The sequence below is a fragment of the Trachemys scripta genome, chromosome 11, assembly GCF_013100865.1.
Source record: "Trachemys scripta elegans isolate TJP31775 chromosome 11, CAS_Tse_1.0, whole genome shotgun sequence".
In the NCBI taxonomy this organism is placed as follows: Eukaryota; Metazoa; Chordata; order Testudines; family Emydidae; genus Trachemys; species Trachemys scripta.
The window spans coordinates 5,251,456-5,272,723 of NC_048308.1; the positions used below are offsets into that span (position 1 = coordinate 5,251,456).

At 44.5% G+C, this 21,268-nt stretch overlaps 1 protein-coding gene across 1 annotated transcript in view; it reads right to left on the reverse strand.

The window, feature by feature from the left end:
* The window catches only part of CNTNAP5 (contactin associated protein family member 5), a 411,826-nt gene that overhangs the window by 216,428 nt on the left and 174,130 nt on the right, over nt 1-21,268 (reverse strand). Inside the window, exon 4 of the mRNA XM_034785890.1 lies at nt 3,348-3,495. Within this exon, the coding sequence (XP_034641781.1) occupies nt 3,348-3,495 (148 nt within the window). The remainder of the gene's footprint in view (nt 1-3,347; nt 3,496-21,268) is intronic.

The following is a 21,268-nucleotide window of genomic DNA, read 5'->3' on the forward strand; positions in this document are numbered from 1 at the left end:
CCAGGAGCCAGGTTATGCTTCAGGTCAGCTGTAGCCTTCAGTCAGCTTTTCTCCCACCAGGCCCTTTTCCATTCACTCCTTTCACCTGTCAGCTTGGAGAGGTTCACAGGAGCCAGCCCCTCTCCTGCTAGGGTCTTAGAGAGCTCTTCTGTCTAGGGCCCTTGTCTGTAAATGTGCCTTGATGGCCTTTTATGAGGCCCAGGTTATACAATTATCTGACTAGTGCGCTCATTCCCTTTAAATTACCTCCTCACAGGTAGCCTGGGCCCAGACTCCTCTTAAAGGGGCCAGCAACCTCATACCAGACAGGTAAACTGAGGCAAAGAAGTCAAATGACTTTTCCAACACAACAGGAATGGCGATCAGAAGCAGTACTTTAAAATCGGTGGTTCTGGCTTGTGCTCAGAAGTCTAGCTCACATATTTATCCTCCTCACTCACACATGACTGGTTTGATTGACTCTGTAAACTGTTATAGATTAAACGTCAGTTAACTTGCATGTCAAACGGGGCACACCAGGGAAAGTCATTGACTGTCCTGCCCTAAGGTAGTTTGCATTTCTTCAATCGATTCAGAGAGTGTAGTTATCATGGGTGATTGCAAGTTCAAAATATAATTTTTAAGAGGATCTTTGCCTTTATTTATCCTGAAAGTTTGATAGCAGGTTACTTGCTTCCCTCCCTTCCTTAATCCTCTGTCTCTAACTCTCCCTCCTGGACTGGAGTAATACAGTGCATATTACAAAGAATTCCCCCTCGGTGACCCCTTATGTGAGAGAATAAACCAGAGTATTTTGCACATCCAAGAAAAGCCAGATAAGTGGCCTCGAATTTTGACTATGTAGGAGTCCTGCTTTCATACAAGAGGCAGGTCAGCATTGTCTTGAAACATAAGGGGAAAACTTTTTTTTTTTTTTTTTGGCCATTGGAAGATTAGTGACAAGCTGCAGAATTCAGATGCATGGAGAAAAAGTGGATTCAATTTCAAATTATAAAATCATAAGGTGAAATCCCGGCCCTGTTTAAGTCAATGGAAAAATTCCCAGTGACGTCAACAGGAGCAGCATTTAAAGGTCATCTCGAGCTGCCCCCACCTTCCTCAGTGTCCCCTACAGTTTATTGTTAGTGCACTGGGCCACTGATTTTAATAGTGAGACTTCCACACCTTCATTCGGGAGGCTATTCCATGGCATAACCCATCTCACGGCAGACGTCGATGCCAAACCTGCAGCCGCCACAGACACCGCACCTCTCCAGGGAGAGGGTGACCTTCTAGTGCAGGGGTGGGCAAACGTTTTGGCCTGAGGGCCACATCAGGTTTCAGAAATTGTATGGAGGGCTGGTTAGGGGAGGCTGTGCCTCCCCAAACAGCCAGGCGTGGCCCGGCCCCTGTCCCCTATCTGACCCCCCCCGCTTCTTGCCCCCTGACAGCTCCCGCCCCCCGGGACCCCTGCCACATCCCCCGTTCCCTGATTCCTCCCTCCCACTCCCATCCACCGCCCCGCTCCCTGTCCCCTGACTGCCCCCCACCGCCCCATCCAACCCCCCCTCTCCTTCCTGACTGCTCCCCCGGGATCCCTACCCCCATTCAACCCCCGTTCGCCGCCCTCTGACCGCCCCGACCCCTATCCACACCCCCGCCCCCCGACCAGCCCCCCAAACTCCCCTGCCCTCTCTCCAACCTCTTGTGCGACTGACCCGCCCCTCCACACATGTTTGTGACTTAGGAGTTTGTGGGGAGAGGGTAAGAAAAAAGGTCAGCGTGGTGGGCCAGGGTCCCTCCTGAGTCCCCACCAGACCTCGATTTGGGTGGCTTATGGGGCCCTTCCAGTGTTTATGGTCCACATGGGAATCTCCAAACAGAAAACAAACCAACAAAAGGGGTCTTTTCCCTCTCCCCCACCTCTGGGAGACTGACAATCAAAGTCAAAGAAAAAGGTGGTCAGTCTCTTAGGCAGTCTTTTGGTCAGTCCTTTGGCTTATCTGTCAGTTCTAGTGTCCTCCCTCATGGTTCAGATCTGCCTCCAGCCCCTCCTTTTGGTCTCCGTTTCTTTACGCCTCGCCATATAGTATCAGAGGCGGCAGGGTCTGCAACGGTCTCTCTCTCCTCATCGATCTGTCCCTGTAGCCATCAGTCTCCAAGATAGAGCCGTCTTCCCCCTAGTCACCATGCTTATAAAAGGTCAGGCTTTCCCTTTTTAAGCTGCCTCCCTCCAGCCAGGGAAAGCCTTACAAGTGTGTCTGGTTAGTGCTGCCTGAGCCCATAAGGGCTTGTTAGTCTCCTCGCTACCAGAACGAGGGTGTGTCCCCTCACAGTCACACATTGGTTCTTGTGCCTTCCTATCAGAGGTGTTGATCCGGGGGCTTTACGGGGGGGTGGGGGTGGGAGAGAGACCCAGATTTTCTGAAGTCGGCCCTGATAGTCATCCTAAACTTTCCTTGTCATAACTTCCTCCCACTAGGCCTAGTTAGACCCCAATGTAGCACCTTAAATAGTTCCTCCAACCTCAGTACTTCAAATACTTGTAGATTACCAGGCTCTTCTACCTCCAATCTCATCTTCCCCCATTCATGCGCGGACACGTTGAGTCATCTCTTAGCCAAGGTACACATCATGGTTCTTACAGATCAAGCCCTCCAGCCCCCTGGTTATTTTTGTTGCTATTCTTTTGAACTCCCCTCTGTTTGTTGGGATGTTTTCAGTGCCAGAATGGTGCACGGCAGGCCAGATCATCTGCTGCTGTCTATCTAGTTATATTGAAGACAATGGAGCTGGGCCGATTTTCATTGGCTGGAGATCTGGCCCAGTAAGTGCCCGACACAGTAGAACTGTAAAGAAGCAAGTTTGGGTGTCAAATTTTGAAAATGGCTCTACCTCTAAAACTGTTGGGGTGCAAAGGTTTGGAGAGGTCAAGATGATGAATTTGTTCAAGCAAAGAGCATAGACAGCTAACTAACAGATCTATACAGTGAAATGATATGCCATACAGAAATTGGAAAGGTGCATTTATATAAATGCAATACATATGCCAACATATTCTCTAAAATGTCTATGAATCCCTATGAAATTTCCAGTTTACTTTAGTCTCAGACCCTTAACCTTTATACCTGTTTAATTCCCTGTAACTGCAGGGTATGGGGGAAAGATGATATGTTATAAGATATTAGTGGAAGGAAGCTCAGCGAGCAAGTAATGCTTATCTGTCATGAAAGCTACAACTCCAATCAGATATTATGGTGGTGCATGTTCATACTGGATTAAAAGATGTACTCGGCCAGGTACATTCCCTGGGGCTTCCTGGAACATTGACAATCTTGTTTGATGACATTTGCATTAAAGGCACTTACTGTATGAGCAACCATAGACCTCAACTCTCAGGCCTATTCTTCCACTGGGATTCCATTTCAGAGGGACGAAGCGCAGGAAGCGGGTTTTCACGGAGTGCAGAAGTTTGTGATGTACCACACTGTCTGCATTAGTGTTCCCTGTGAAGACCTGCAAGGAAAGGAAGCTTCGGTGAGACTTTTAAATGGTCAGTTGGTTGTGAGCAATGAAAATATAAAAACAAACGCAACAAAAACAAAAAAATAAAGCTATCTACAGACTGAGGAAAGACTGCAGGATTTCAAAGACCAGGTTTGACTGAGATAAGCATCCAAGCTTCGGGAACCTAGCTGAAACATCTCCAAACTATCCACTGCTGAAATGCAGCTACCCTTATGGTGGAAGACAGCACCTATTTAAAGGTGCACAGTAGCTTTACAAAAAACGCTATGCTACAGTTTTGACAAAACATTTTTTTTTTGGTTGAAAAATTCCATTTCATCAGACTTAGGAGCAGGGACCGTCTTTTGGTTCTGAGTTTGTACAGCACCTAGCATACTGGCTCCTGGCCACTACCATAGGTGCCGACAAAAAATGAGTGGGTGCTTAGCACCCACCGGCAGCCAGCTCTTCCCTTCCCCACCTCCCACCCGCCGGTGGCCCCGACAATCAACTCCTCACCCTCCCTCCCAGCACCTCCCGCCAGTCACGATCAGCTGTTTTGTGGTGTGCAGGAGGCACTGGGAGGGAGAGGAAAGAAGCAGGGATGTGGCATTCTCAGAGGAGGGGGTGGAACTGGACGGGAAGAGGTGGGGTGGGGGCAGAGCTGGGGGCAGGGCCTGGGGCACAGCTGGGGGCAGGAAGACAAGGGGCAGGGATGGAGGTTTGGGGGAAGGAGGTGGGCGGGGCAGAAGGATGAGCACCTCCAGGGCCGGGAGGAAGCCAGCGCCTATGGTCACTACAGTAACACAAATAAGAATGTTTCTCAGAACTCACAAAAACCCAGGTGATCAGGTCATTCTTCAGGGCTGTGGGAAACCCAGGGTCAAATCCCTCCTCTGAATCAGGCAGATTCAGAGTGTCCTAACCACCAGGCTATTGGCTAGTCTGCAGTGGGGTGTCCGTCTGTTTGTTTCTCCACTCCAGAAAGGTCTCATGGCAGGGGAGGGCGGCCGGAGCCCCGGGGGGAGGGCAGCGAGTCCCTGTCGGGGCTCCGCTGTCCCCAGCGCCAGAGCGCCGGGGGGAGGGCGGTGAGCCGGCCGGGGCTCTGCTGTCCCCGGCGGCCAGAGCACCCGGGGGGAGGGCGGCGAGCCCGCCCGGGGCTCCACTCTCCCCGGCGTCCAGAGCGCCGGGGGGAGGCGGCGAGCACCGGCCGTGGCCCCGCTCTCCCCGGTGGCTGGAGCCAGAGCACCGCGCTGGCCCCCTCCAGGTGCCGCCCCAAGCACAAGCTTGGTGGGCTGGTGCCTGGAGCCAGCCCTGCTTTTGGGCAATGTACATTGGTAAATTCTGGCTCCTTCTCAGGCTCCAGTTGGCCACCGCTGGACTAGAGACATTACTAAAACAATGCCGGGCCAGATGTTGTGCTGGGGTAAATTGGAATAGCTCCATTAAAGTCAACAGAGCCATGCTGATTTACATCCGCTGAAGATCTGGTACGCTGCCTCTTAAATTAGTCTTTGGCAAAATTGCAGCAACACTCAAACTGAACGTCTTAGCTATGTCTGGGTGTGGAAAGACAGAAGAAAGCTCAGTTTGAAGAAGCGTCAGCTCATCCAAGCGGATGCATTAAAAAGACAGGCTCGGGAATTTGTCTTCATCTCACTTGACACACATGCAGGGCAGCAAACAGCAGCTTATTTACAGATCTACAGAAGCAGGCTCCTGTAATGCCGCTGATGATTATCTGCTCTCTCACTTTATTAGGCAGGTAATGGGGTGGGTTCGAACTGTGAACAGAAGAAGGAGAAGCGCTGGCACAGTCCAGGCAGACTTGAGGTTAACTATCTTCCAGAGGAGCTATTTTAGGATGTAGCTTCTTCTGTTTTTCCTGCCAAAGACCAATTGATGAACCAAGCTGAAAAAGAGATTATGAATGTGCAGGGCCCCACAACACAGATGTTTGCAATTTACATTATTACAGCCTTGATTTAAGGAAGTGCAGGTGCAGAAGCACCTGTCTACCTTGCAGATTTTGCCTATGTCATCTCGGTGACCTGCCATTTACATGCAAGCAAACGGGGACAGGGAACAACCAACAAGAAGAAACTTGATTCAAAATACCAAGTAGCTCCTCCAAGGGATCTAAATGAATGAAAAAAAAGAATCAAATCAAAGTCGTAAGTGTCAAAATGACACTCCCATAAAAAACAATTGCTTTCTTCCTTTTAAACAGCCATATTAGTGCCCTATTAGTGCGGGAAAGCTCATGCATGAGCTATAAGAAGTGACAACCACCATACAGAACAGACCTGCATCTGAATATCTCACGGGGGACTTCTGAAACATTCTGTTGAACATGGATTTCAAGCAAAGTGTGAACTGCCGGTTCATATATGACAACGCTGGAGCATAGGGATGAGAATGCTGGTCATCTTGTCAGATTTTCTAGCTTGAAAGAGGCTTTGATTCTGGACTACCTATACCAGCCCTAGGGATATAAATGAACCTCAGATGTGTTCAGGTTTCAGTGAGCTAGACTTTAATTGAACGGGGTTGTTCAGTTTTGGGAGCTGAATGGTGGTGTTAGAGTTTTAGTGGTCAATCACTAAAATCAAGCCCTGCACTAGGAATCTGTCACATCTACCTATATCAGTGGTGGGCAACCTGTGGCCAGCCAGGGTAATCCGCTGGCGGACTGCAAGACAGTTTGTTTACATTGGCACGGCCGCCCACAGCTCCCAGTGGCCACGGTTAGCCGTTCCCAGCCAATGGGAGCTGCGGGAACAGCACGGGCCGCAGGGAACATTGAACCACGGCCACTGGGAGCTGCCAGCGGCTGTGCCAATATAAACAAACTGTCTGGCGTGTGAGGCCCACGGGCCACAGGTTGTCCACCACTGACCTATATCCATCCACAAAACACCACGTAATAGACTGAAAGGTTCCATGATGTGAAAAGCACTATACAATCCTGATAAGACTGTACTGAATCTAAGCAACCCTTCCATTGAATGTGATGCTACAGAATGGAACCGTCACAATTGCATCAATGCCTTCTTCTGACATGATGGATCTGAACAGTTCTCTGCAGCCACTATGATCTATCATGAGAATGAATATGAACCCTTTAGTCTCACTGGAAAGAAAACAACACAACCGTTTTAGGAGTTTCATTGGTATTGGTACCATCTAAACCTCTCTCTTTTCCAACAAGGACATTGAGGACACTTTCAGATAAGGGAAATTTCCCTGTAGAAGACTGTAAGGGGAAGGAAATGCACTGAAATGTGTGACTGTTTTTAGCCCCTTCGTGCATTCAATGAAGGCTTGTTTGAGGCTCTGCAATAGGAGTGTTGTGTGTGTTCAATAGACTTGTCTAAGACTATACAAAAGGAGACACCCAATCCACAGCAACAAAATCCCAACCCACATTACTGCCACTCTTTTGCCAGTAAGAAAAGTAAAATAAACACCTCTGTTCAAATTCAGCCCCGATTCTGAAGAAGCTTAGCCTTCCATGGGCCTATGCCTGGACCCAGGGTTCCAACAGTATGGAGCTCATTGAGGCAGGATCAGATCGCCAGCGAGCCTCGCCTCCGCACAATGCCTTGAAGCATCCCTTTGCCACCAATCAAGGCAAGTCCACAGGGAAGAAGAGCAATGGGGATTGCTTGGCTCAGGAGATGGAAGGACACTTCTTGCTCACCTATTGTGTAGCCTCCCTGATACCCAACAGAGCTCTCCCCTATGTCCTCTTGCTGCTCTTCCTTGACAGGCAGGCTGTTATTTTGTGTCAAAAATATCATCAGCCCAGCTGTGACCAAATAGGAAGCCATAATACAGACAGTGAGGCTGAGACACAACCCAGTAACGTCAGCAGGAGCCTTTCCATATAGATGTCATTGGGCTTTGGATCAACAACAAAACACATTGAGAGGCAGTGTGCTCCAATGGACCAGGTACGGGAGGCAGGAGAGCTAGGTTTCATTCCCACCTCTGCCACAGAGTTCCTCTGTAACCTTGGTCAAGTTGTTTCACCTCTTTGTGTCTATCACTGTAAGCGCTTCAGGACAGAGACTGCCTCTTATTATATGTGAGTACAGCGCCTAGCACAATGGGCTCCTGATCTTGGTTGGGTCTGTAGATGCTATTGTAATGCAAACGAATAACTACAACAACAGATACTGCCAGGTGAGCTGAGGTTCTTGTCTAGATTGGAAGAAAGTCTGCCCATCACAGTTAAACAGAATTGAATGTAACCCTTCTGAAACCAATCACATCTCCAGAAAGATGCATCTCCTACCCGCTACAGTTTTGTCCTCTGTTTTACCAATCACTGCTATATTTTACTCCGTGATATGCCTGTCCTTCACAGAGTACACCCAACGGTAACATCCCTGACACCTCATCTTGTTTGCTATCGGGGGAGGGAAGAGACCTGTCCAAATTATCTATCCTACAATATATGAAGAAACAAAACAAAACTGGATTCCACCCCCATCACCCTCTGCCCAAAATGATGATAGACTCCAAAAAAGAAGTTCAATTTCACCATACAATAGGGATTAAAATGAATCTGCCCAGCACTGAGTAGTGAACTCCAGGTCCCCTTGCTAAGAATTACACGCGTTATTTATTGAGAGTGCAGATTGTGCTTCGGCAATAGAGCGTCTTATTGAGTTCTCTTCCTCACATTACAGAGAACTGACCGTTTCTGTGCACAAGCACAGATATGAAGCAATCAAGCAGGAGGAGGATAGAGTAATACAGCGCACTCCACCCTAGCCCATCATTGTATTGCATAATCTGCTCAAGCGGGACGGATACATGCATCGGATGTGCTCCATTACATTACATGTGTAATCTCTCTCGGTAGTTGCATTGCAAATAAAGGCGTACATACGGATAACACTAAGAAGCCTTAGATAGATTGCCAAAAAATAAAAATAAAAAAAAATAAAAAAAAAATTTTCCATCAGGAAAATCCAAATGAAATATTTTATTTTGGTCAATTTGACCCAGATTGGAATATTTCATTTTATTGAATTGACTACAAAATGTTCAGTTTTGAATCAGCAAACACGATATTAAACTGTATTTCCTTTTTAAGCGCATTGTCTTAGGGGGAGAATGAGGGCATTAGGCTTTCTGGCTGGACTGTATCTCCCATAATACACCTGGCCCATAAGAGACAATGGGGGCCTGAATTACAACTCCCATAATGCAAGAGAAATGTTGATCTGGTTCAAAATGAAGCATTTCATGTCATTTTAACAAAATGAAACAAAACATTTTGATTACAGGAATGTCAAAATGAAACATTCTGACAATTCCAAATCAGTTTTTTTTTTCAAAATCTCTTTTCCATTTAAAAATTAGAAATTTCAACTTGTCTCATTTCCTATGTTGAAATGTCAGTATTGTCCATGGAATGGAAATTCCAAAGATCACTCAATACTCATGATTATTATTCACTGGATGCTCGCAGTGATCACAGGTGTAAAACTTAGATACAGACATGTGGCTAAAGGTACTCAAAGTGAAGTGGTCAGTTAACACCTTTGCAGTCATAGGACAAAAAGTGTTTGTGGGCGGGTTAGTGGGTTACAGATTGTTTTTATAAGCCATTCGCTTTGAATTGTCTCTGACAATGTGTGTTAACTACTTATGCTAAACAATGTGTTACACCTTGTACTTATCTGTGACACTTTGAGTGTGTTCAGGTCTGGGAAAGAAGAGCTCTGTGAAGCTCAACAGCATTTCTCTTACACCAACAGAAGTTGGTCCAATGTTGCCAAGAAGGCTAATGGCATATTGGGTTGCATTTGTAGGAGCATTGCCAGTAGATTGAGGGAAGTGATTATTCCCCTCTGTTCGGCACTGATGAGGCCACATCTGGAGTATTGCGTCCAGTTTGGGGGCCCCCCCACTACAGAAAGGATGTGGACAAATTGGAGACAGTCCAGCAGAGGGTAACGAAAATGATTAGCAGGCTGGGGCACATGACTTATGAGGTGAGGCTGAGGGAACTTGGCTTATTTAGTCTGCAGAAGAGAGGAGTGAGGGGGGATTTGATAGCATCCTTCAATTATCTGAAGGGGGATTCCAAAGAGGATGGAGCTTACCTGTTCTCAGTGGTGGCAGATGACAGAACAAGGAGCAATGGTCTCAAGTTGCAGTGGGGGAGGTCTAGGTTGGATATTAGGAAACACTATTTCATTAGGAAGGTGGTGAAGCACTGGAATGGGTTACCTAGGGAGGTGGTGGAATCTCCATCCTTAGAGGTTTTTAAGGCCTGGCTTGACAAAGCCCTGGCTGGGATGATTTAGTTGGGGTTGGTCCTGCTTTGAGCAGGGGGCTGGACTAGATGACCTCGTGAGGTCTCTTCCAACCCTGATCTTCTATGATTCAAAGAAAGATACTACCTCACCCACCGGGATCAACAAGGCTACAACACCACTGCAACCAAAGATAATGACCAAAAAGGAAGAAGATACTCAAATAAGAATGGAAAGAGGGTGAAAAGAAAACTTCTAGGAAAGAGTTCTACATTCTAGCGTCTTGTCCAAACTGCAGTCTACCTAAATTCCTCCTACAACCTCAAACTGATACAGCACTTTAGTTCCTATCCTAAGCTTTTGTGTGTTGTCACTATACTTTCAAACAAAAGTTATGGTCACACCCCCCACCCCCCACGTGGCTACCTTTCATGGATAGATGAAATGATCCCCGTGGATAGTTTTAAGTATCAGTTAAGTCTGGAGAGCACTTTGGAGTGAAGGATGTTATAAAATATTATAATTGTTGTTAGTAACAATAATACTGGGAGGAACTAAAGACGTAAAATAGAGGAAGAGCCAAAAGTCAGCAACTCATTCCAGTGTCTTCTTGGCATCCCACTCTTTATCGTCAAAAAACTATATTATATATATAACCTCATCACATCAAAAAAGAAATATTTCCCTAAAACCTTGACAAGATTAACCTTAGCCAATAGACTGCAACAGCTCTTTCCCTTGCTATTGCCAACATTAATCATACACTTCAGGCTGTACTTTCGCATAAATCTCACGGAGGCTTGCATGCTTTGTATTGAATTAGTGGGATTAACAATGCGGTGAATGTGTTTATGTCTAGCACTGTTGGGCAATGCTTGGAACCCTCCTCATATTTAGCTTCATCAAACGGAGTTTAAATAGCTATCTCTCTGATGATAATTTGCCAGCCCAATCCAACAACAGGACACCAGAGAGGTGTTAGTTATTCCACGCAATGGTGACTTCAAATGAATATTTGACTTCATTATCTTAAACTATAAAACAGGGAAATAATGTAACAGCATTTCTATTTGGAGCTGCAAAATAATGTTGAAAGGGCATGGATAGTTAGATTCGATTTCCCTCAATGTTTTGTAAAATGGTGGGGAAAAAAGCCATTTTTAGTCAATGTAGCTTTGCAAATTTTGCTGGGAGCAAGACAAAATTCACACTCCAACCTCAGACACAACATCTGTGTATCTCATGAGACTAGCATAGGTTTGTCTTATGGCACTGTATCTTTTTCAATATCTTTTTTACTGAAATTTTATCACAAGACAGTTAATCTTTATGCATATATATGTTGTTACTTGTGGAAAAAGGGAGGGGGGGGGGAGAGGAGAGAATGAAACCTAGGCTGTTTCCAAGGAAGCATGATCAACATTTTATGAATTTTCAAGTTTTATCAACATTTTGAAATTTGATTATTTAAAAAAAAAAATAGGGGGAAAAAGATTTCTGTGCAAGAGAGTTTTGAGCAAGTCTAGTTAGATCATCATTCAAAATTAGCGTGACCAGACAGCAAGTGTGAAAAATCGGGACGGGGGAGGGGAAGGGGGAATAATAGGCGCCTACATAAGACAAAGCCCCAAATATCGGGACTGTCCCTATAAAATAGGGACATCTGGTCACCCTATTGAAAATGGGAAGAGTTCTGCTACCAATGTATTGAATGGTATGGGCTAGATTCTGAGTTGGTGTAAATTGATGTAGGTTCATTGAAGTCCATTTATATCAACTGAAGATTTAGTCATATGGTTTTTCTAGGCTTTTGTCTTAAGAACATAATGGATAAATCAAAACCTGTGTCTCATTTCACTCAGTCCCTTCCTACAAAAAACACTGCTGAAAAGCTTTTAACATCCCATAATTCAGTCAATGTTTTAATAATTACACTTCCCACACTGATCAAATCGGCCTCTTTGATACCAGAGCAGCAACAAGAAACTATTTTTCCAGACCATGCGATAGTTTAAGAGGACCTATTGCAGTATCCCAGTGGATATCTGTGCATCTTTTTTCCCTCAACACAGGTTTGATCAATTAGTTCCAATCAAACATTTATTTCCTGTATCAACCAAAATAAAAAGACCTAAGCAGAAGACCTTGAAAACCAACCATATCTAGGATGACCAGGTGCCCAGTTTTTGACTAGAAAGTCCATTTGGAAAGGGGACCTGACAGTGTCCAGTCAGCTCCACTGACCGGACACCCAAAGTCCAGTTAGTGCAGGCAGAGATGGCGAGGGGAGGCACCAGGTCATCACCTGTGCCAGCTCCTACTCAGCTGGGGCTGCCTCATACCTGCATTGGGCAGCTGAAGCTCCCAGCCCCGGATCTGCAGGAAAGTCTCTCACAACCCAGGGGGGAAGAGACAAAGAGCAGTGAGCGATGCGGGGAGGAGGAAGAGGAGTGAGCAGTAATGGGGCCTCAGAGGAGGAAGCGGGGCAGGGGAGAGGCCTTAGGTGAAGAGACAGGACAGAAGCAGGGCCTCCGGGAAGGAAGAGGTGGGGTGTGGGAGGTTCCGGCACTTCTGCTGGAGTGTCCGTTTTTTAAATATTACAAAGTTGCGAACCTTAACCAGATCTCTGGAATACATATTAGAGAAGCTGACGGTCAAGTAATGAGGCAAAGAGCAGAGAGCTAGGCACTCAGGCTCTCACTGTGATACACAAATGTCTGAATACAAAAAGGAGGGGCTTCCTCTTCTACTTGTCCATTAGAAAGGCATTCAGCTGCCTGTATCCCAGTGCTTTACATTAAATACGAATGCTTAAAGCCAGCTGCAAAATCAAGTCATCCTGCTATCATTAATGAATGCTTTCCTCTGCTCCCATGGTGAGGCAATCATTTTAAACTGAGGCAAACCTATGGCAGTCAGACTGTAAATACTAAATCAGATTATTATTTTTTTTTTGTTTCAATCTGAACGTCTATATCTGGAAATGGGAGTAGGACGGGAGCCATCAAGTGAGTGGGGGAGTAAAGCACTTTTAGTTTCAAAACTATCTCCATAGCTGTGCTGTTGGGGGAGCAGGAAAATCAGTGGATTGGTACGTGCTGTAACAGGCGCTTTTGATGAAACAGATGTTTGTACATATGTAACTAGTTAGTTAACTGAGAAGGTGCCTGTAGATGGTGCTCAATAATATCCATCACTGTTTCTGGGGTGTGTAGGACCAGTAAAACTTCTTGCAGAGCATTTGAACTGGCTGCTTGGCACACAGCTCTTCATATGAGCGCTTAACACTTGCTACTTGAAATATATGTCTACTCTTACAGCACTGCTTAAATTTTGGCCTAGTGGTGTTGCGTGCAGACCCCTGCCTTGCAATGAGAAAGATTTGATTCCCAGATCCAGTTTCTCATTCTCTTTTGTCCAGCAAGGATTGGGAGCAGAGGTGGATTAGGGTGTTCTGGGGCCCTGGGCCAGAGCAAGCGGGGACCCCTCCCTACCTCTTCCACCTGCAGGAGTGCCAGACGGGCAGGCAGAGCGGGGCAAGTCCCCACACCCTGACCCCATTCCCCAGCAGGAGCACCAGGAAGGTGAGGACAGCTGGGTTGAGCTGAGGGGCACCCATTTTTCTGGGCCCCCCAATTGGCTGGGGCCCTGTTGGCCCAGTGGCTAATCCACCACTGATGGGGAGCATGGTAAAAGCAATATCACCCATCATAGATAAGGCCAGAAGGGACAACAGTGATGATCTAGTCTGACCTCCCTGCTGTGCAACAGAGGACACAGCACTTCCCTGAATCTATTCCTGTTTGAACTTCAGCAGATCTGTTCAATAAACTTCCAATCTTGATTTCAAAATTGACAGTGATGGGGAATTCACCACAATCTTGTGTAGGTTGTTCCAGTGGTTTACCCTCACTGTTAAAAATGTGCCTTATTTCCAGCCTAAATTTGTCTAGTTTCAAACTTCTAGCCAGTGGATCTTGGTATGGTCAGGCAGCCCAAGACTTATATTAATAAATACTTTTAAAAGTACCCTTGGCAAAAGGCATGATGCAAGTGAAAAGTACTGTTATATTTTTCAAGTACCACGCCAATCACTTTAATTAAACTTTTCTTTACACTGTCTAGTTGGAGAGTTTCCTTCCCCAGAGTATTTTCTTACCTTGGAGATTTATTTTAATGTCTCATTTCATCCTTCAATTTCATAAAGTAAAATTTTACCTTAAGTCGCAACAAAGCAAGGATTTAAAAACCAGGAAACTCATGAGAAGCTTATATTCTGGTTATCAATACTTTCCACTGAAATACAGGAAATGAGGTGAAGCGGGGGGGGAAGAGAATCAATAGCTCCTTAACAAGTCCTTCTCCTGAGATGCGATGTCTAGCTCAAAGAACTCTTTCATTCATTACTCTCGTAAGTGTCAGTGAATGAAGGGCCCGTGAAGTGGGCCAGCAAACGACATCTGATTTAGAGTGAAAAAAATCAGATACACATTTCCAGAACATGTCAGGATGAAGTAATTGCTTTCAGGAATGAGTCTGAAAATGTTCTGACTAGGTACATTTCAGAGAGTGACAAAGAGGAGAAGAAAAGGAACTTTGTTAGATAATCTGATCCACAAAGAGGAAAAGTAATTTATTATAGGATATCCTTTCACGGATTCTGCAATTACATTGGGCTTTATGTTAAACAAAAGGGTTATGTTATATGTTCCATGTTAGATCTCTGAAGAAGTTCCATTCATCTAGTATCGATCAATACAGGGGTATTAAAATACACTTGAGTTCATCAGCTACCAATAAATGATATTAACATATACTGAAGAACATCCGGTATCAATACAATGATCAGATGTACACTCAAAAATCACAGGTATCAGTATAATAGTATTAATATACACTTGAAAGTAACTAGCATCAACACAGAAACATATCATTAAGGAGGTGTTTCTTTACAGTGTAGCTAAGCAAACAGATGACACACTCTACTGAAAACAATATGCAGCATGAAAGAAAATTCTCAGAACCCCACTACAGACTGTTCTTGAGAATGTTCCCAGAAGGCTTTGCTTTTGTCTATCTAGGTACTCACATGGCCTGCATTACTGAAGTATCTGGGAACCTCTAAATCAATAACCTGTTTATTCTGATACTACCGTTACCATTACCCACATTTTACAGCTGAGAAACAGACACCCCCACACAAACTAATAAAATACTGATAATGCATGTATATGTTACGATAATAAATCGTATCCTAGGAGTTTACTGACCAGCAGAAAAACCTTTTACCCTCATGAAAAAAATAAATCCTTATTTTTGATTTTTTGTGAGAAATTTCAAACTAAAACATTTCATTTCAATTTGCTTTTTGAAAACTGAAAATGCAATTCAAAATGGAAAAGTTCCCTTTCATTTCAAAGTTGCCCATTGAAAAACATACTTTTTCATCCAGCAAAAAAGATACATTTTATGACAAAGCCCATTTTGGGGGCAGGGAAATGTTTCACTCAAAAAAATTTCAACCAGATATAGTAGGGGGATGGGACACCCTGCATGCAGCAGTGTTTAAAATCCAGATACACTTTTTGAAACTTGAGCCCAGCTTCACCACAATCCTTTGTAGCTGACTTTCAAGAATAAATAGGCCAGGAAGAAATTTAGGCTAGAAATCAGAAAGTTTCTAATCATCAGAGGAGTGAGATTCTGGGACAGCCTCCCAGGAAGAGTTTCAGGGACAAGAAACATAAACAGGCTTTAAGATGGAGCTTGATAAGTTTACTAAAAGGATTGTCTGACTGTCAGGAACTGGTACGTGGGGAGTCTGACCTAATAGTTAGAGCGAGGGACCAGGAGTCAGAGCTAAGGGTCAGAGCCAGAGTCAGGAGCCGGACAAGGAAGCTGGACACGAATATGTCTGGGAACAAAGCAGGCACAGGAGAGATTGCAGCTGCAGACATAAGTGTTGAGCAGCTGAAGATCTGCTGCTGCTGAGCTTAAAGGCAGACCTGTTGGCTCCTTGCAGCCAGTCGGGTGAGCTGGCCAATCAGGCGATTCTGCCACAGCCCAGCTGGACTCATTATCTGGCTAGCCCCAGGTCAGCTGAGGGAATGACAGCTCATGGTTCCTGACAATGGCATGGTTTCCTGTGATAGCAGGGGACTGGACTCGAGGAACCAGGAGCTCCCTTCCAGTCCTGTGTTTCTTTCCAAATCTTATCAACCTTCTTCATTACTTATATCATCTTGGAATGGACAGGACCCACATCCGCAGCTAACGGCTCCACTCAGTGACATCAGATCAATTTCCCTTCAAATGTCAGGATCTTGCTGGAACTTCTGCTATATCCACTGTGAGCAGGAAAGTGTTAAATAGCCTGATGTACAAATAATTGAGCAGAAGAGAAGCGGCTATATTCAATTTTTTTTTTTAAAAATTGCTGCCACAAAAAATCTGACTGTTTGACTCATTCTTAAGGCTTTATCATGCGTCCCAAACTTCCTGCAAACCATGAAACCGACTCCTCTATTGCATCTCTCTAATTTATTTATCTTGCTGCCACAGCTTAGACAGAATGAAATTTGTTTAACTGCATCTCAACCATGACGATCATTTATTTATTCTCCACAACCTGCGTGCTTCACAACAGTCATAAGGGGGAAAAGAAAAAAAAAAAAGAAAGAAAGACGACTCATTCTGAGTGACTCTCACAGATTTACTGTTCAGGCAACATCATACTCCTTGTTCATGGTGCGTGTTCAAAATGTCGTTTACAGGCCCAAATCTGGGCAGATGGGGACAAATAGCCAGGAAATGCTATTTCTTAGCTAGCAACAGAGGGTCCTGTGGCACCTTTGAGACTAACAGAAGTATTGGGAGCATAAGCTTTCATGGGTAAGAACCTCACTTCTTCAGATGCAAGTCTTGCATCTGAAGAAGTGAGGTTCTTACCCACAAAAGTTTATGCTCCCAATACTTCTGTTAGTCTCAAAGGTGCCACAGGACCCTCTGTTGCTTTTTACAGATTCAGACTAACACGGCTACCCCTCTGATATTTCTTAGCTAGTGGCTTTGATTCGCTCCCCTGGAAGAAGCCAGAGGAACCCATGAAAGTCCACTTGGCAGGCAGAGAGGCTGTGTAAGAGCTACTTGCAACTCTAATAAGGGCCTTGGAGCTGAACTAGAGCAGGGAGGGTCAGCGCAGGTGGATGACTTTCAACTCTTGAGTAGTCTCCAGAGGAACCCTGATTGTAAATTACATCTTCTTCCCCATGGCAAACCTCCGCAGAATATTGACCACAGTATTGCTGCCTTTCCTCCCCAGGCACAGCTTGCCCATCCCTCCATTCCTTCTCTCACAACCTGGTCCATTCCCACTCTCTGCATGAAAACCACTCTGTTGGGCTTGGATACAACTGCTGAACCTCACATTCTTCTAAGCCCCACGCCCCACCCTCCGGGTCTAAGTAGTGATGGATCACTGTTCCTCGCTCTGGATCACTCAGATGTACTCTCCGGTGCAGACTCTGGGTCTGCACCCCTTCTTAAGCAATGGGACCCCCACTGTCCAGCTGCCTAGGCTGCAGCTTCCCCCAAGCCCCTTGTTGCTTATACCATTCCCTCCCAGAGTCAATCTGGATGTTGGAGTGCAAATTTCCTAACACCCTTCAGGTACAACATGGCAGTAAAGCAAGGCACCGGGTTTAGCAAAGGAATTTCTTAATCACAAATAGTTTTGCTTTTGAAAAAACATTAGAGTTACAGATTTTAGGAATACAACAAATGTCTTAACTTCATTCCTTTCAGTCTGACCTCAACACCCACCCTTGGGTTTGGTCCAAGTCCTTAATCCAGGGCAGCCCCTCCAGACTCCAGCAGTGGAACTGTCCCCCTGTGCAGAGGAATTTCCAGGTGCCACCTCCACCTGCCATTGGTTTTTGGGTAAAGTCAGAGGCTCTGCTGGTACCAAGCCCATTGTTCCACTAGGGTAGAGTCGTTTAACACTGATGGCCTTTGATTGCTATGTCCTAGCTTCCTGATGTAGACTCTCCACGAGGCATCAAGTCTCTACAAGTCTACAAAATGGACAATGCTCAAAGCCACACTGAGGTTTACATTCAACATGGCATTCACAAAACAAAATGGAATTCAGAATTTGACATACACATATCTCCCGATCTATCATAATGCTCCCCGCCCCCGAACTCAGAAACCCTTATGTTTCCTTCATACTCTTCAGGAACTCACTCTTGCGGGAAGGAGAATGGCTCTAAAAGTTTGATAGTAGAACACATGTGCCCGCTTATCTAGCTGGGTGGTTATAGTGCACCCATAATCTTAGCATCTGGGCAATGGAGAGGCCTTTATGAGTAAGATTCTTTTCTCTTCCACACTTCCCCATCCTGTTTGGTTGACCCTTGCCAAAGGTACATTAAGATACAATTGAGCCCTGATCCTGATTGAGGCCTTTGGGTGCAATCTCAAAACAAAAAAGCAATAATGCCAAAAAAGTTATAGGCCTCACTCACTTCCCTTCCTCGCTCCTGGGGATAGTCTCCTGATATTCAGCTTCAAGTTTTCTTTCATCAGTTTCTCCTTATGTCTCCCAGTGGTAACCCATATTAATCTTGACTTCATTCTCTGCTTGGTGTGCATCCATGGGTTACTTTAATATGTATGAGAGCTATTTATAGCCACTGAGAAGAAACTAGACAACACACGTTTTAAACCGACATAGGCTTATTTCATTTCTCCTTAGTCACTTTCAGATACTTAAGAAAAACAAGATTTATTTGGAAGACCTTGCACATTCTAGTAGTACACAGGAAAAGCAATAAAGCCAGTTTAATAGAAATAAGGCGGTACTTTGCCCAAAGACATTTAAACCATAGCAAAAGTGACTCTTCAATCACAATTTCTTCAAACTTGTTGAGAAGTTGCAGAGGGCAAATGTCAAGCCAACTTTTAGGGACTAAGTCATAAATGTGGATCAAAGATCCACAATGCACTTTCCCTTCCATTCAGATTTGCAACTAGAAGCATCTGGAATTTTAAACTGGACAGGAAGGCAAAGACAAGAAAGAGACAGATGTTGAAAAATGAAACATACTTTAGGTACATCCCCTTGATCAAACAAACTGGATGCATATTACCTCTAGCAAGGACTATAATTTCCCATGTATAACAGCTTTGAGCATCAATTTGATGTTACAATTTCACAATGCCCCTAAAACTCTATCTCCTGGTGGGCAATTCTTAGCTGTAAAATCAATATTTTGTGCTCTTTTTATATAGTAGTCTTAGAACTTCAAAGATTGCACTTGACTTTCTGCAGGGAAAGTGTGTTTTCAATGGGATGCTCTTTCGTATTAGAATTCCATTCAGCTAATCTAAAAGCAAACTTTAAAGTGCACCTAAAACTGCAAAATGTACCCTCCATTAAGGGGATCTTTCAAGTCTCTCCGCTGCATGCAATCAACCAGCTCAAATAATTCCAGGTGCCTTTTCAAGAGTCATTCATTCTTCCTTGTTTTTCATAAAATAATACATTCACTTTATGAAGGGTTTCCCATGACTTACTTCCAAGCAATGGACTTGATTCTGCATTCCTCATATATCAAACTCCTGTCGACATCCTCAGCAGTTGGGGAATTTCAAGACTGGAGGATCAGGCTTGTTTACCAATTAATCTCCATTCCATGCACATGAAATAAGCATAATTTATCCCCATGCAAGCAAGACAGAAACAATCAGATGTGAAGTAACTTGTCTGACGATACATGGCAAGTTAGTGGCAGAGTCAGAACTGGAAGGCATGAGTTCCTTGCTCTCAGTCTTCTACTTTAATCATTCTACCTGAACTTATCCTTGTGCATTATATCAACTTGCATTGACATAGCTTCCTTCTAGTCATCATAGACCCCAAATTTAAAAAAAAAAAATTAAAAACAAAACCCTCCTCCTCTCTTGAATAGTTTCTGTAAGGAAGTGGCTCTCCATTCCTAAATAAGAAGGAAGAACAGGGCTGCAGCATGACCTACCTTTTACATATCAAACTGAAAGTATATTACTTCTCAAACACCCACTCGATAGGACAACTGGGCTACTGCAACAAAACGAAGTGAGGTATAAACAAGCCCAGGTTGCATTACTCTGACATCAACAATACCTTAAATCACAACAATTTGCCATTAGAATGATTTGATACCTCTACAACTCTCACCCATTCAATTAAATCAAAATAGCCTATTTTTAATAGTAAAACTGGCATGTGTTCACAGCTATCCACAGTGAACGCCGTACGGCAGTTCAGCTTACTGCAAGATTAGAAGCTCCAATGGTAGAGAAATTTAAAACAAGACTGGACAAATCACTAGAAATAGCTACTCTGAGGAGCAATTCTACAACATAAGGAATATGGACTAGCTGAGATAAGTGGTTCTTTCCATCAATGACTTCTGTGAGAAGTATGATATGTGGCTTCAATGCTCAGATAGAACATCATTAAAAGTTAATATGCAGACAGCACCAGAAACACACAGCACCTTTTATCTGCCTACTCTCAGCAAAGACAAGGTGGGTGAGGTAATATTTATTAGTGGACCAACTCCTGTTGGTGAGTGAGACAAGCTTTCGAGCCACACAGAGCTCTTCCAGAAAATAAAACTATATGGTGGACTTTTCCCCCCTCAACTGTTTAATAAATAAGAACATAAGAACATAAGAACTGCCATACTGGGTCAGACCAAAGGTCCATCTAGCCCAGTATCCTGTCTTCCAACAGTAGCCAATGCCAGGTGCCCCAGAGGGAATGAACAGAACTGGCAATCATCAAGTGATCCATCCCCTGTCGCCCATTCCCAGCTTCTGGCAAACAGAGGCTAAGGACACCATCCCTGCCCATCCTGGCTAATAGCCATTGATGGACCTATCCTCCATGAATTTATCTAGTTCTTTTTTGCAACCCTGTTACAGTCTTGGCCTTCACAACATCTTCTGGCAAAGAGGTTCTCAGGTTATGTGAAGAAATGGAATATGTTCTCCAAATATTTAATCAACAAACCCTAGCAATACTCAGGCATTCCCTGTAGGGTTACGTTCAGCACAAAGCAATAGACTTGATCCTTAGAAATGCTCGGAGTTTCCACTGAAGCCTACAGGTGCTCCTGGTTAAACAGCTGGCTTGTTGTGCCCACTAATTTCCATACTAATCAGCAGTGGGGTCACTGTTTCTTTTGCTTTCTATCTCTTTGGACTTGTAAATTGTAAATTAATGCAGATTAAGGTAGGGAGTGAATTTAAAGTGGAATAGCTATTCCTGATTTACTTCTTGTGTGGATGCTCTTAATCCGTAATACGAGTGCCTTATTTGACATTTGGAGCCTCCATTGACCTGAAGTTTGAAGTAAAGTACTAGGAACTGAAACTGGCAAGTAATGACTTTGAGCACAGGAAAATATACACTGCAGGGCCCTTGATCCAAAGCCCAGTGAAATTAATCCGAGTCCTTC